Source organism: Suillus bovinus, assembly GCF_016758785.1.
Source record: "Suillus bovinus strain UH-Sbo-P2 chromosome Unknown EDB93scaffold_6, whole genome shotgun sequence".
In the NCBI taxonomy this organism is placed as follows: Eukaryota; Fungi; Basidiomycota; class Agaricomycetes; order Boletales; family Suillaceae; genus Suillus; species Suillus bovinus.
The window spans coordinates 263,367-278,228 of record NW_024542062.1 but is presented as its reverse complement, the minus strand read 5'-3'; the positions used below and the strand labels follow the sequence as shown (position 1 = coordinate 278,228).

The following is a 14,862-nucleotide window of genomic DNA, read 5'->3' as shown; positions in this document are numbered from 1 at the left end:
TTGTATATCGGCACTTTGTAGATTTTGAATCCAAATTTCTTTGCATAATGCGCCCTCCGGAACTCGAAGACACGCCTGAGGCTGATGTGAGCGCAAATGAAAAGTGATCAGTTTTGCATGTAGATACATAGCACGAATAAAATATGTCAAAGAGATCAATTCAATATTGCGAGGTAGACGCGTGAACATACCTTCCTAGTGGAAATAATCATGAGTGTGCATCGTCAGGATTATAGGCAGGAATGTGAAATTCAGACTCGCCTCAAGCATCGCAACGCATGAACGCAAAGCAGGATGACATCGCGCGCGATCGACATTTACAGGTGCCTAGCTCTCATGCATTACCAACCAGCGTACTAACAATATTGATGCAATCTACTCCATCATTGGAAGATAATTGATCGTCGGAGCCAGGCTTTTCAATTGTACTCGATGCGGGTATGAACAAACTGCAGTCGGGTCCAGCTGCCTAGCCATTGGTAGCTTCTCAGCGTCAGGAACATCATCCAATTTTGAGAGCATCATTTTAAAGGCCGTAATAGCTTCATCGTAGCGTTGGGCGCCATGAAACGCTGCGAGTTTCAACTTGTACCCATTATGAGATGAAGGATTGAGTCGGATGACCTGTGTATCACGATGAGTGTAGGTGAAGAAACAATAAATGCCATCGCACCTTCTGCACATCGAGACGTGTTTCCATCCACATCATTTTCCCCAACTTTGCCTGACTACGCTTTGCAAAGACAGCGTCAGATGGAGGAGTTAGGTCAATCGCTGCAGAGTAGAGGTCAATGGCCCTTTTAAAATCGCTTGCAGCGAGGGCAGCATCTCCCCTGGTAAGAACTAGCGCGCTGCATTTTTTTGTGAAAGCTGAGTGAAATGGTGGTAAGGATCACAGCCTGCTCGACATTACGAACTCTAGACTTGCCGTTAGACCATTCAAGGCAGCTGGCCTTCGCTTTTTCGTCGATATCGTCCATCAAGAATCGGTATGATTCGATGGCATCTAGAAGTTTATCTGCCTGAAGGAGTGCATCACACCGTTTCTGGCGTGCAGTGAGCCACAATGATTTGAGATTTCAGTCGAAGAGCTGGACAAGGGACTTAGTTATTGAGAACATTATACACACATCATCCTAACGTACCACCACCAAATCGTAAATGTCATGAACACCAGATTTCGATGGCAAAGCGCTGGAGTTGAGAGCAGCAGTGAAATACTCAGCGGCTTCGTCGTGACGTGTGCTGTACAAGGCTTTGAGTCCGAGCTGAATGCGTAGATATGCCTAATATGCAAGTTGCAAAGATTAGTGTTGATGCAGGGTACATTATCGTTACCTCCACGATATGATATACGCGAGTTATCAGCATTCGGACATCCGGTAGTAAGTTCTTTGAGGAGCAGGTTTGCCTTGTCGTATTGATCTGCGTTGAAGAGCGCGATGACCTGAAATATGGGATGAAGCAGAGCGTATGTAAGACAAATGTAACATACTTTGATCAAAAGCAGGAGATGGTTTGCGAATCTTGTTATGTGTACATTGATGCAACATCAAATGCTACCCTCGCGTTCCGAATATGGCCACATGTCACTTCTGTAGAGGGCAATGCCAAATAGTGAAGGTTGCGCGGATAGCCGAATCAAACACCTATTTGATAAAAAGCACGCGCATCCGTGCTCACTCATCATGCTGGCCTAAAGCTGGACTTGTGTTAGGAACTGAAAAGCAGAGTGGTAGTGATCATCCGGGGAGAGACGTTCGCTTGCTTTATACGGGCCGCATAAAAGCAAGCGAACGTCTCCGCCAATTTTGAGCTGTCCTCCGTAGACCAATGATTGCATCCTTGAACCTTTACTAAGCTGGGACGCACCTGATTTCGCCTTTGAGAGTCCACACCGTGAGTTCTTTTGTGACCAAACACCGGGCACATCTTGCAATGCCTCTCCTTCCACCTATCAACTTCCCGCGCTGGCTCGACCAGAACCAGCACCTACTCAAGCCTCCTGTGAACAACTTCTGCCTATACCGACAGAAGGACTTTACTGTGATGGCTGTAGGTGGTCCCAATGAGAGAAACGATTACCATGTGAACGAAACTGAAGTGCGTCTCTGCAACCGCTAAGATAAGAAAGTCCACCGAATTAGTTTTAGGAATGGTTCTATCAGTACAAAGGTGGCATGCTGCTTAGAGTGGTAGACGGGGATGAGTTCAAGGATATCAGGATCGAGGAGGGAGAGATGTTTTTACTGCCAGGTACGTTCAACGAGGACTATCAAATGAATCGACTTTACCAAATTTACGTTAGCCAACACACCCCACAACCCAGTCCGCTTCGCCGATACAATCGGAATTGTTATCGAAGCTGCTCGTCCAAATGAATCTCATGGTGCGTGTAAATTCTTACTGTGCCAGATAATGTGTCTTGACGCTTTTCCGCACTCAGACTCCCTGCAGTGGTACTGTCGTGATCCTTCCCACACCAAGCCAACTATCATTCACAAGGAAACCTTCCATGTCACCGACCTCGGGACGCAACTCAAGCCCGTTATCCAGCGCTGGATGTCGACCGAAGAATTGAGGAAGTGCAAGGAATGCGGGAACGTCGCTCCTGCCAAGTAGTACCCCCGCGTGAACTGTTTCGCGTTCTGGTGCTAGTATACATGTGAATATGATAATAGAAAAACTATGCAAACCATAACATATTTCTCTAGAAACATATACGATAACTCGCATATCGACCGCTAGTTTCACTAGGACGAGTGATTTTGACGACTTGGCCTCTCCGAAGTCCATAGTATCGTGCCACGGGGTCGGCTAGCTGTATTCGAGGAAGTTGGGTCTCCTTCAGCCGACTAGGTGGATCGCAATATGAGGACGCGTCAAATCATTCTGAGAAATAAAACACACTATTTTTCAAGAAGTTGTTTTTTCTGCTCAACAGTCAACACCTCATGCCGCGGGACCAGCGTATGATGCGTGATATTGACGAGGAGATCGGCTTCTGAGAACTCCTCCAGCCGATATTGTTGGGACATCGCCGCAATTACCTGAAAATAAAGCGTAAGATTCGTACTGCGAGAACACAGAATCAAGCTCGCACTTTTCGCGCAGATGGAGTCATGTTACCAGGAAAGATGATGATCCCCCGCATGATCGACTTCTCCTCCAGAATACCCAGAAGCCTGTGGGTTCACCCTACATCAGAGGAACTGACACAAGGGGCGTACATAGACGAACTTCCGCATTGTTTTAACGCCAACGCTTTTCTCATCTGAAAAGAATATGAAAATCTGGTCTGATGGATTTTCTCTGGAGTTCGTGAAGAAATTGAGTTGGTTTCGACTGAAAATGCAAGTCAACATTTGCTGCTCTATAAGAACTACAACTGACTCTACGCTGCCCCCACTGTTTGCATAGTGCGACCTGAATGTAGTCAGGTCCATGTTGATCTCATCGTCCGAGACTTGGTAACCCTTCGTCGATGAATCGTTAAAAAAAAATGCACCAATACACAAAGAAACATGATTTCGCACCCTATCTTTCACAAGTTCATGTATTGTTCGATTGACCTTCCATAGTTTCGCAGTTTCGTCCTCGGACATTCTTCAGCTTGAGGGGAGTAGCCGGCAAAAGTAGTATTGAAACTCAGACGCCCAAAGTGATCCTTGACGAACCTCTCGATGCCGCCTCCACCAACGACCTCTAATGGCAATGCAGCAGCACCTCCACCGACGACGATTCCGCTCTCAAATGCGTTGATGGTAAACCCAGAATATGGCTCTGGGTGCGTGCGCTGACAGGTCTCTTCCAGACAAAGTTGAAGCCTGCGAAAATCTTCAAGGGAGCAGTTGAGGCGACACCGCCGTCAACACCGTCAACACCTGTTGCTAGATCACATCAAGGGCCACGACACATCACTGCCATCACATTCGATGACCGAGGAGATCAGGTGTTGACTGCAGCTGAAGATGAGACTTTTCGGTTGTACAGCTGCAAGACGGGCAAGCAAGTTCTTGGCACACTCTCTCCTTCTGACGACTAATTTTTGACATCATGCTCAGACATCTTAAAACGCTGTACTCTAAGAAATATGGAGTCGACCTTCCTCGTTTCACGCACAGGCATACGACTGTCGTACACGCTTCGACGAAGGAAGACGATACAATTCGGTATCATTCACTCCACGACAATAAATACTTGCAGTATTTCAAGGGGCACAGCGGACGCGTCGTCTCCTTGGAAGTTTCACCTATTGACGACGGCTTCATGTCCGGGTCAGTAGACAAAACGGTTCGATTATGGGACCTCCGCGCCCCGACATGTCGCGGGCTCCTGAACCTACCCGCATCACCCATTGTCGCGTATGATTCCAGCGGGTTGGTATTCGCAGTGGGCGTGAATCACTATTCACGGATACTCCTGTACGACCAAGCAAACTATGACAAAGACCCGTTCTTGACCATAACGCTGGAAGACCCTACCCTCGCCCTAGTCAGCTACCCACCTCGCCCAATATACATGACATCTCTCTCGTTCTCGCCGAACGCGAAATACATCCTTGTCGGCTGTTCTGGTGATGCGCATTACATCTTGGACGCGTTTGAAGGTCATCTATTGGCCAAGTTGGAGGGCCACGTTGGGTTGGAGCGGCGACGCATCGATGCACCGCAGACTATCGACCCCTCCAAGGGCAACAGTGGTGAGGAGGTATCTTGGACGCCGGATAGCAAGTATGTTATCAGCGGCAGTTTGAATGGGAAAATAATCATATGGGACGTCCAAAATCTGCCTGTGCGGTCAGGCGTCGTTGATCTCAAGGCACATCCAACGCGGCTTCAGCCGCTTACTACTCTTGATGGCCATCCCGGTCCGTCGAGATGTGTCAGGTTCAATCCTCGGTTAGCTATGATTGTATCCGCAGGGGCGGAATTGGTAAATATTTCGATCTTTTATTGTGTACGCATGTTGTACTAACGGCGCACTGTACAGGCTTTTTGGCTACCTGACCAGTCGGCGGATAATGAGGAAATCGCTAAGGAACTCCTGCGAAAAAAGTAGAGATAAACTTATTGTTGCAGTATTGTGTATGTATATTTGTAGACTTTATCCCTCACGCTCAGACAATTAATATCGTGTGCGATGATAACAATGAATGCTGACTAGTATACAACTTGAAGATAACACAGTGATCTAAGTAAGAATCGATCCCGCGACCCTGGTGGTTGAGAAGACCCTATAACCATTCAATAGTTCATGAAAGCTTGGCCAAAGAAATTTGGTTATTCGTGGTGTCCACAGAGAAATACGCATTCTTCAAAAACACATCCCCGACCTGCCAAAAGAAGTCAACGACCAATGATACAATTGAAAAGAGTCACATACCAGCCACTCCGTGTTCGTCCCGATGGTGCCAGGCTGAATCCCAGCTGTGCAGTCACCAGTTGGATCATTGATGTCGACAGGCAGTACCGCCATGTCTCTGGGATCAATAGCAAACGACGCATTTCCAAAGGAAAGCGCAAGGCTTGCATTCGACGTGCACGGAATTGTACACTGCTGGGTATCACATTTACCACCAAGCATGGTGATGACTGCCAGGGCGTCCGCCGGAGGGGCGATGATAAGAGTGGTGCCAGTGTCAAGAATGGCAGTGCGCCCGGTTATGCCCGTGTCTTGTCCGTTGGCCGTGATTGCGTCTACAGCGCCCTCCCAGAACCCTACCTTGCTAACATTAGGGATAGCAACAAGGGAGTTAGCGACGAATTTAGTGGAGTCCAGTCCGCCGAATGTAACTTGGCCGTCGTTGAGTTGATCAGCGAGACGTGAGATCTTGAAAGACGAAATAGCTGAGGATATGAGACCATTGGACGCCAAAGATTCGACAGGAGTCAGGACCTTTTCATTGGAAAGTGTCTAAAAAAGAATTTGTCAGTGCGTGTTGGTACCTCAAGATCAACGAGTCGACTTACTGATTGGGCAAGACCCATCAGCCCATCAAAAGGCACGGTGTCGGCCGAGAATTGCACACTCTCCTCGTTTGCTACGCCAAAGGTATGGTTATTGAGCTGCAAACCCGCCATATTGATGTTGTCCTTGCAAAGAACACCAGCAACGGATCCAGACCCGTAAGTCACGTTGAAGTTTTGATTGGACTGAACGAAAGAGCTTGACGACTTAGAACCAAGGAAAGTATGGTTCCCCTTGAATTGACGTTAGCGATTTATAGCATTTCTATTGATAAGAACTTACACAAGTACCCTGCTGAGATTGGCAAGTTTCACTACCGACCCAGAAGTCAGCGGAACCAGAGTCCATGAGAATATTAAAGCTCTGGGGAGGAGTGCCAATCTGTATGGTTGCAATATATCCAACATCATCCGCACTACACGATCATCAGCTGGCCCATTTAAGGAGATAAATAGTTTGACTCACTCAATAGCAAGGCCAAGGGTGTTGTTAGCAGTAGGAACCTTAGCAGGAGTGAGACCACCATTTTCTGCAGCTTGGATGTCGAGAGCAGAAACTCCACCAGTAGTGCCGGTGGAAGAAGCATTGCTTGCTGCATGTACAACATGTTTGGAATGACGCCAATAGCGTCTGCTAAAGTTGCTCCCTGTCGCCGTGGTAGCACTCCTGGAATTGACTGAATAGCTTTCAAGAAGGTACATCCTCTTGTGCATCTCTGCACGGAGTTCATGTTCAGCGGGTTCTGAACGTCCAGTCATACGCGCAAGGCGTTTATTGCCACGGTTGATGTGTTGTTGGAGAAGCTGCGCCATCAAAACGTTAGGGGCTACGGGGAGGTGATGATTATATTGGCTCACCAATTGTGGGTGGACGTCGTTTCGTGGAACGTGTAAGCGCTTCAGCGGCATTGTAACCATCATTGGGTTGACCTGCGTCTGGTGACGCGCCCTCGCAGGGATTGCATCAGATGGGGTACTGTGTAGAATGCATGCCAATAAGACAGCGAAAACGATCGACAACTGCATTACGCGTGAAGAACTTCAAGTTTGCAAGTACAAAAGAGTGAAGAGAAACAGTAAGAGCAACGTCGACTAGCGACACCTGAAACAGATAGCAAGATGGTGCCGAAACAGAATTTGAGATCGACTGGCGAACTACTATCAGTGGAAAAATGAAGCCGGTGAAAGACAGAACGGCGCCAGGCCAGAACTCGTATAGGTGGAAGTGAAAAGATCCTAAGTGGACCGAAAAGTGGGGGGGCTTCATTGGTTTATATGATCCTTATATACCATGTGCACGATCAAGCTTTTTGTCTGTCTTTCTTGGAAGATCACGATGACATAAGGCACATGTATAGCCTAGTATAGCCTAGCAGACACTTTGTTGTTCCGCAGATCGCAACGGTTACCAGCAACAAGAAAGTTTCCAAAAAAAAAAACACACAGCTAACAACCTCGGCTCAGCTCTGATCAGCGCTCAGCCTTTTTACTGGGCCAAAAGCTTCATGTAACCAAATGTAACCTTCTATAACTCGAAGGGATTTTCTCAGCACCGGCCTGCAGGCTGCAGCACCGCTGTCACAGCAACGTGAAGTTCCAATCCAGGTGATATCACGCATAATTGTGCATGTGCTATATCATAGCTTTGCCTTTCTGTTGCGTTATAAAGCATGCCCCTCGTAAATTCAAAATGCCACTGACCATCTACGTCTCTTTCTACGCCAGCACAACACGCCAGGAGTGCATGTTGTAGCAAAAAGAACCACATCGTATTACAAAAGGTACGAGACCCCGCCACCGACTCAGATCATGATGCAAGTGCGCACGGGCCCAGTGTGGGCAGCGGTGTGTCTCAGAAACGATGGGGTCCGAGACCCGTTGGTGAAACATACAGACAGTGAACACTGCTTGTCAGCCTTATCTCACCCGACAGCCAGATAGCCGCGGCAGACTCGCAAGCGGGTCATGTGATTGTTCGGTTCGTACATAGAATGCAGACACTGGTGACACTTCACGATATTCGTGAATGTGCCAAGACACGACTGGTCTGGATGACTCCATGTTTAGGTACTCCAACGATGACAAACTGCCCGACGCCCTTGCTGTGAATGATTACATCTGAGACGGAAAACCAGACACCAAATATAAACCGTCAAGAGCGACGACGACATCGTTTCCAGCTCGCTTGCAATATCGTGAGGCACGTTGCATCAATGCGTTTGCCGATAACCATCAGGCCTCGCCGGGAGGGACAGCCAGCGAGGTGGAAAACTTATCCATGAGACGGTATATCACTATCATCAGGCAGACGGCCAGGTAAAATAAGCACACACCAGCAAGATGTGTGTCCCAGTCTCGGATGTGGCTTCTCATCGATAACAGAAGTACTAATAGTACGAAGAGCGCCTAGCGATCGTAAAATACCTTTGGACAATGAGAGATGTCAGGTAGTACAGAACACAACAGACTAGAGTACATCGATTATAATACATGGTATCAGATGATCATACTGATTAATTAGAGCCTATCACAGTGCATGCAACGGAATGAAGGAGTTGAGAAAATATGACAGGCGTTTATTCCCGCAGTATGTAATATTCATTACTGATCGTAATTCCTAATATATATCAAGTACGCATATGCAAAGCTCCAGGCTCCATTATCTAGCCATCCAGTAAAATACAACGACCGTGTCTAAAAACATACACCAAGCCAAATGATATAAGATAGCTACGTCTAGCGTGCAATAAGGGTGATCTGATAAAAGATATAAAAGATGCGCTAAGCGGAGGAAAACACAGTGAAAGAGGGACTATTCGATGCAAAAGGAGTGTCGATGATATTGGCAAAATATATGTGCAAGCGAATGAAACAAGTGTCATAGTTGTAAAGTGAGACAGAGTTTGTGAAGGACTGAAATACTAGAACACGGCAACAAGAAATGAGGATTAGCCGTAGTGATAGATACAGGCCAAGGGGGACTTACAGTCGTATTGCCGACTATGCCGCGTCACGGGCAGGAACGATATACCCATAGACCAACTTCTTCGGGTCTTGAAGACTGAACTTGCGACGACCCTTCTTAGCGCGGGCCTTGCTCTCAAGGAGCGGTTCGCATTTGTCCTGATGCCGTTCCAAAGAATCGGACCTTGACCACCGCTTGCAGCAATAGCGGCATTCGTAGGATGTAGTATAATGGACACCCTCGATGTGACGACCCAAATTAAGGATTGCCTCTGGTTTCGAGCAACCCTCGAATTTACAGAGAACTGTGTCTTTGGATTTGACACCATGCCAATGCAACAGGTGATCTGCGACGAGGAGCTTGTTCATCTCTACAAACAGCCCGCAGGGCTGGTCTGTCCAATCGCATGCTCGTACGCAAGTCATCTCTGCGGGTAGTTCATTCGTAACCTTGACGGAGTGTCTAGAGTAGGAATCGTCGAGTTCCATCGCACCAAATCTCCTCGTCCGAAGAAGATTACCATTGGCATCATGGGTCCTGCGGCGACTGATATCGACCGGCTTCGGATCATGAACGGGGGCAGCCATGAGCACCGCACCGGCGTCTGCTAGTCTGTAAAAACCAAACTTCCCCTCTCTAATTTCTCCTTCTTCATCGTCCAAACATCTGCGCTTGCGCGTGGTCGCCGCAAGAGAATAATCCAAACCATCTTCCTCAGATTCACCGGATCGGCGAGTTTTACGCTTACGAGGTTGGGCGACCGCTGTCCCATCGAAAGTTGAGGAAGATGGCTCCAAGGCGGTGCCATCACTCAGATACATTGTAGCGTCAGAGTCGAACGCGGACGGCAAAAAAGTGTCACCATCGGTTGTCGTGTCCATCATGGCGCCAGCGTATGTGTTGGTAATATATGTCATCGTCGAGGGGGTAGATACTCCCATCTGTAATTCCGCATTTTGCTCTTGGGAGAATGGAAATTGGAAGCCATACGCGCGGGGATCTGCTGCTACCAAACGCTCTAGGTTAGAAAGTAATGTCGAGTAAAACTAGGTATATTCCCATACGAACCACCACCAAAGCCAGGCTGGGTCCATGCGTGGCCTTCAAGCGATACTTGAGGGGCGGCAGTGTGCTGCAGAGAATAATATTGGTTCGGGCTCGTCGGGGGAAACTGTGGGAGACCAGCCACTGGAGCGGTGAACTGGTTCAACGTCGGAAATGACGTCTCATGATCTAGGACACCCTGAACAGCCGTAGACCTAAAAAAATAAATGAGCAATGGTGGGCACTCGGTTGGGGTACCGCATACCGCTGTTGCGCCTTCAGTTCTTCATATTCTGCGCAGGCATCAGCCCATCTACCGAAGGCCGTCAGCTGGAGTCGGTGTTTTGAAGCATAAGCACATACTCAGCCTGCATGGCGGCCACATCGTCGGGATGAGCCAGCTCCCGGACATTGTCTGAGACCATGTTATCAACGGCTTTAGGTGCGATTCTAGGTTCAGAACACGGAACGATAGACCGGCTAAGATAAACCGCGCCATTCGACTCGAGAATGAATACCGACCTATCCAACGACATCTGAACACTGTTGTATGAGGCACTAAACGCGGAAGGCATCGTTAGCACACAAATATACCGACTCGATACGTTGGTAGACTTACATAGACATATCAATGATCTGAACAAGCAAAGTAATATCAAGTGGCTAAGATAAAATGTAGAAGGAAAGAGGACGAGAGGTAGAGAAGTGAAGGAGAGGAAAGCGCTAGGTTTTTAACTCACAACAACATGTGGAGAAGTGGTAGACAAAGCATGCTTGTGGAAGTGTATTCTACCCCGACAACAAGTCGCAAAAAGGCAAGTGTTTGTGGTTTCTTCGTCGTACAAAATATACCTGTGGACTCCGTGAATTGCGATCCACTGCTTTCAAGTATCATGCGCGCATCAATCCGGAAAATCATAAATCTTCCACACATCCTTTGTATACCTAGTTTGTCAGCATAATGTAAGCACCGGCGCGTCTTCACCAGAAAAAATGACATCGCATGTGCAGCAGTAAACCTCCGTCAAGCTTCACAACAATGTCCTTCTCGGGTGTGTAGCCACGGCACACTCAACTACAATCGTGAACTTTGGCAGTCTAAGCGGGCAGCTGATATATTGCAGCTGAATGCTGCACGGTAGAGAAATAGTGGATGCTAAGGCGCGTAACATCACAGAGGCCTAAAATTTTTGATGTGCGGAGAGTCAGTCGCATTTCGCAGTCGCATTTTGGGTTGTAAACGTACAAATATTATTAAGTTTGCTGTGTCGTAACACAACTTATTCTTTACCTTTGACGTTGGAATGTGAGCACAATACTTTTTTCAGATGGAAACCATGATTTGACATTACCGTTTATACATGAAGAATTGGCAAGATACTTGGCGATGAGACGGAGAGCAGTCACAATTGCAGCGTTGTCTGCACTTCCTCATTTAAAAGATACAGTACATGTTGGCTGAAGAGTCATATCACTGTCAAAGCATGGATTTGTGCTCACAACGTCACGGTGAAGCCTGTATTGATATCTATTGATATTCGGTTGTGACAGTCTGATGAGATCACTTCTTTTAGCTGTGGCAGTGTTGTGAATGCCCACTACCTCCATTTGTCACATCGTGACCCAGTACCTCCAAATTCAAGGATTGTAATATTCGACCGTGTTCAATAACAACACATGTTACGATGCTAAACCTCTCAACACTCCAAACCTATCTCACACAGCTACTCTCACCCACTGACACCATTCACACTGCACTGCTTCTGACACCAGAGGGTGCAATTGTCTCCTTTGCCTGTTCGTCAACGGCGAGTGGGAGTGATAAAAGAAACAAGACGCACATGGTTACACATCCTAGCGCCAATGGACATACGACGCCCTCTAGTGCTCACGCGTCGAACGCCAATGGACACACTCCACCACCATGCCGTACTCCACCATTACGAGGTAGCACAGAATGCGCTACAGCACCGCACGCGCTCGGCAATGGGTCTTCTGAAACGACGTGTCCACACCGATCGAAAGATGAGATATGGATATTGGCAGGGTTGAGTGCTGAAGTATGGGCCGAGACAAGGAATGAAGAAGGGGTTGAGAAGAGGATGGGGATGGCTGAGAGTGAGGTAGGTTGTAGCTTTTCTTTGCTTTTGGAGTCCACGCGTGCTCCTCTACGCCCTCCCTTTATTTCAACGTTTACTGACAACTCGCGCCTAGCTTGGGCGAATAGTTGTCGTCCCTGTCGATGATGCTGGTCCGGAATTGCAAGATGAAAGAGAACCGCTGCTATTGCTCGCTGTAAACGGTGGCGCAGAAGCTGATTGGAAGACTATGTGCACAAAAGTGGGTATCTCATATACTGATTATCTTTAACACTGATGCGCTGGCAGGCCAAAAAACTAGGAGCATACCTCGCCCCCTCTGTAAACAAACACCGTGGTGCTATCGAAGCATCTCCGCTGAATCGGACATCGGCTACTACGAGCAAGAGCCGGACGAGGAGTACGACCAGGGGAGTTTTACGGTAGTCACATGATTTGATGTGCTGCTCATGAGCAGCCAATGACAAGACGCGCTTTTGTGTGCACGCGACCTATGGTTGGATGAACTAGAATAATAATACGAGTGTAGTATGTGTTTTGGTAATGGAGTGCTCTAGAGTCGGATTAATACGCGATCCTCGGCCAGCGCGGGAAAAATAGAAATCGGGAAATTACCTCCGTCGCATTTCCGTCACTGAGCGCATCTTGTCCGTCGTCGTCGAGCATGGGGTCATGGTCGTCTGCAGTAACGGCGAGCATGCGTGTAGCGTCTAATGCGCGTAGAATTACACGACCCCGAAGTGTACGACACCACAGTGCACTGGCTCAGCCTCAGGATCGTCCCGTCCCTTCACAAACGTCAACGTTGGCAAAAACAGACCCATATGTCCTTCTTGCGCCGCACCTCGAACAGATGCGAACTTCCCTGCTTACTCTCCTTGGAAGTTCCCATCCTTCCCTTAATGCTATTGCCCAATACTACTTTCTCCACCCCTCCAAACAACTCCGACCCCTCCTCGTCCTCCTCTTTGCGCGTGCAACAAACGGACTAGGCGCTGAATTTTCCCAAGTAAACTGGGCAGCAGACAATGCGAGATCACACCAACAAGAGCTCGACGCGCCGTTGACTCGGAAAGACATCCTATGCGACTGGAATCCTAGCATGCCAGACCACACCGCATCATTCGAGACCGCGTTCGAACTGCGCATACCCCCTCCCCAACCATTCCCACATACCCCACAACCTCCACTTCTCCATCAAACTCATTCTCAGACACTCACACATGCTTTGCTTCCTACTCAGTTACGCCTAGCACAAATCGTGGAGATGATACATGTAGCTTCTTTACTCCATGACGACGTCCTTGACAAGTCCCCTCTTCGTCGTGGCGCACCTAGTGCGCCAGCTGCATTTGGCAATAAGCTAGCGGTCCTCGGTGGCGATTTTTTGCTGGGCCGCGCCAGTGCTGCTCTGAGTCGGCTAGGGAGTCATGAAGTGGTAGAGCTCATCGCGAGTGTCATCGCTAATCTTGTAGAGGGTGAGATTTTGCAGATGAAAGGGAGTGGAAATGAAGCTGCTCCCTGTCCCTTGTCGTCTGTGACTAGTGCAATTGATCTTAAAGACATCCATAATTCTCCTTCACCCACATCCTCCGACAAATGGACCATCTATCTTAAAAAAACTTATTTAAAAACGGCTTCGCTAATGGCTAAAGGCGCACGGGCTGCTGTCGTGTTAGGGGGGTGTAGAGAAGGCGAGGTGTGGAAGGAAGTGGCCTATGCGTATGGGAGGAACTTGGGTATTGCATTTCAGGTGTGTTCGCGTAATTCTTCACATGTCTGCTTGTGCTTTTGGCTCTTCACTTTGCCACTATCCACGTTATTCAGCTTCGTTAAATGTTCTCTTGTCACATTGCGATTTACTCCCGTTCGTACTCACTCCCTGCCCAGCTCATAGACGACGCTCTCGACTTTTCCTCCTCCACAGCGCAGCTTGGCAAACCCGGTTTTGCAGACCTCCGCCTAGGACTCGCAACAGGACCCGCACTTTACGCAGCTGAGGAGTTCCCAGAACTCGAAGCCATGATCGAGCGGCGGTTCGGCAAGGATGGCGATGTTGAGAGGGTGAGCATCGCTTCCCACCAACCACATTTAGACAATCGCTGACTTTTATATTCCTTCCTTTGTGTCGTACGATGGTGTAGGCCCTGACGTTAATCTCGTCTTCTCGTGGTGTAGAGCGCACGCGTGAGCTAGCACTTGTACATGCTGAGAAAGCACGGGAGGTGTTGGCGTTTTTACCTAGAAGCGAGGCGAGAGACGCTTTGGAGGGGTTGACGGAGGGTGTTGTGAAGAGGCGGTGGTGAGGCCCATAGAATTCCCGTATGTTGCGCCATGATGGGACCGGGCGTCATCCATTTTTTATCGATGATTAAGAATAGCAACATACATACGTCGCCGGGGGGCATCATTAACATACTGCAAGCTCTCCTCTGTCAACTTTGTGCGATTGAGAGATATAATCTCATCGCACTCTATTACAATTGAATAAATAGATGTCCGCTATAGGCTGGTGACCACAGACAAGTTGAGTGGCCTGACTTCCCAGTGGTCCCGCGAGCAATGAAATGATGTACTTCAGATGTCTAGTTACAGATGGGACTTATTCCTGGCATGTTCATCAAATTAAATGCAAACTAGTCTTTTTCTTTCATTTTGTGTGCTCATCCTAGCTGCTGTCTATGCTGGCCTTCCTTGCTTAATATCATTTTTTTATTTAGTACTATTGGTTTAGATGCCTATATCAAGAGGTCTTGGTCAAGCGGTTATCAGAACAGAATTGATG

General features: G+C 48.1%; 8 protein-coding genes across 8 annotated transcripts; 4 read left to right on the top strand and 4 right to left on the bottom strand.

The window, feature by feature from the left end:
- Window positions 1-375: 375 nt before the first annotated feature.
- Window positions 376-1,690, bottom strand: EDB93DRAFT_1100758 (uncharacterized protein; the record flags this gene model as incomplete). The annotated part of the gene is made up of 7 exons (XM_041447033.1): window positions 376-624; window positions 674-870; window positions 914-1,046; window positions 1,146-1,286; window positions 1,328-1,447; window positions 1,496-1,526; window positions 1,650-1,690. 7 exons carry the CDS (start codon window positions 1,688-1,690, stop codon window positions 376-378), a joined length of 912 nt encoding a protein of 303 aa, XP_041311692.1.
- A 248-nt stretch (window positions 1,691-1,938) lies between these two features.
- On the top strand, window positions 1,939-2,622 carry EDB93DRAFT_1246451 (3-hydroxyanthranilic acid dioxygenase; the record flags this gene model as incomplete). The annotated part of the gene is made up of 4 exons (XM_041452449.1): window positions 1,939-2,103; window positions 2,154-2,256; window positions 2,309-2,389; window positions 2,447-2,622. The coding sequence occupies 4 exons, from the start codon at window positions 1,939-1,941 to the stop codon at window positions 2,620-2,622; spliced, it is 525 nt and encodes a 174-aa protein (XP_041311691.1).
- Window positions 2,623-2,710: 88 nt separating this feature from the next.
- On the bottom strand, window positions 2,711-3,605 carry EDB93DRAFT_1077920 (RNA polymerase; the record flags this gene model as incomplete). The annotated part of the gene is made up of 6 exons (XM_041445351.1): window positions 2,711-2,855; window positions 2,911-3,050; window positions 3,104-3,185; window positions 3,241-3,345; window positions 3,394-3,476; window positions 3,537-3,605. 6 exons carry the CDS (start codon window positions 3,603-3,605, stop codon window positions 2,711-2,713), a joined length of 624 nt encoding a protein of 207 aa, XP_041311690.1.
- A 78-nt stretch (window positions 3,606-3,683) lies between these two features.
- On the top strand, window positions 3,684-5,159 carry EDB93DRAFT_1300619 (WD40-repeat-containing domain protein; the record flags this gene model as incomplete). The annotated part of the gene is made up of 4 exons (XM_041454678.1): window positions 3,684-3,764; window positions 3,815-4,008; window positions 4,065-4,935; window positions 4,993-5,159. 4 exons carry the CDS (start codon window positions 3,684-3,686, stop codon window positions 5,059-5,061), a joined length of 1,215 nt encoding a protein of 404 aa, XP_041311689.1. The 3' UTR covers window positions 5,062-5,159.
- A 95-nt stretch (window positions 5,160-5,254) lies between these two features.
- On the bottom strand, window positions 5,255-6,995 carry EDB93DRAFT_1100755 (acid protease; the record flags this gene model as incomplete). Its single annotated transcript, XM_041447032.1, has 6 exons — window positions 5,255-5,335; window positions 5,386-5,916; window positions 5,973-6,203; window positions 6,253-6,385; window positions 6,436-6,773; window positions 6,828-6,995. The coding sequence occupies 6 exons, from the start codon at window positions 6,993-6,995 to the stop codon at window positions 5,255-5,257; spliced, it is 1,482 nt and encodes a 493-aa protein (XP_041311688.1).
- Window positions 6,996-8,526: 1,531 nt separating this feature from the next.
- Window positions 8,527-9,095, bottom strand: EDB93DRAFT_1122289 (uncharacterized protein). The gene is made up of 2 exons (XM_041448589.1): window positions 8,956-9,095; window positions 8,527-8,890 (listed from the first exon to the last, which is right to left on the bottom strand). Exon 2 carries the CDS (start codon window positions 8,849-8,851, stop codon window positions 8,633-8,635), a length of 219 nt encoding a protein of 72 aa, XP_041311687.1. The 5' UTR covers window positions 8,852-8,890; window positions 8,956-9,095; the 3' UTR covers window positions 8,527-8,632.
- A 2,568-nt stretch (window positions 9,096-11,663) lies between these two features.
- Window positions 11,664-12,685, top strand: EDB93DRAFT_1199605 (uncharacterized protein; the record flags this gene model as incomplete). The annotated part of the gene is made up of 4 exons (XM_041450925.1): window positions 11,664-11,775; window positions 11,947-12,101; window positions 12,193-12,318; window positions 12,366-12,685. 4 exons carry the CDS (start codon window positions 11,664-11,666, stop codon window positions 12,501-12,503), a joined length of 531 nt encoding a protein of 176 aa, XP_041311686.1. The 3' UTR covers window positions 12,504-12,685.
- A 1-nt stretch (window position 12,686) lies between these two features.
- EDB93DRAFT_1122278 (isoprenoid synthase domain-containing protein) lies at window positions 12,687-14,690 on the top strand. Its single transcript, XM_041448588.1, has 3 exons — window positions 12,687-13,830; window positions 13,968-14,141; window positions 14,222-14,690. Exons 1-3 carry the CDS (start codon window positions 12,742-12,744, stop codon window positions 14,381-14,383), a joined length of 1,425 nt encoding a protein of 474 aa, XP_041311685.1. The 5' UTR covers window positions 12,687-12,741; the 3' UTR covers window positions 14,384-14,690.
- Window positions 14,691-14,862: the final 172 nt, after the last annotated feature.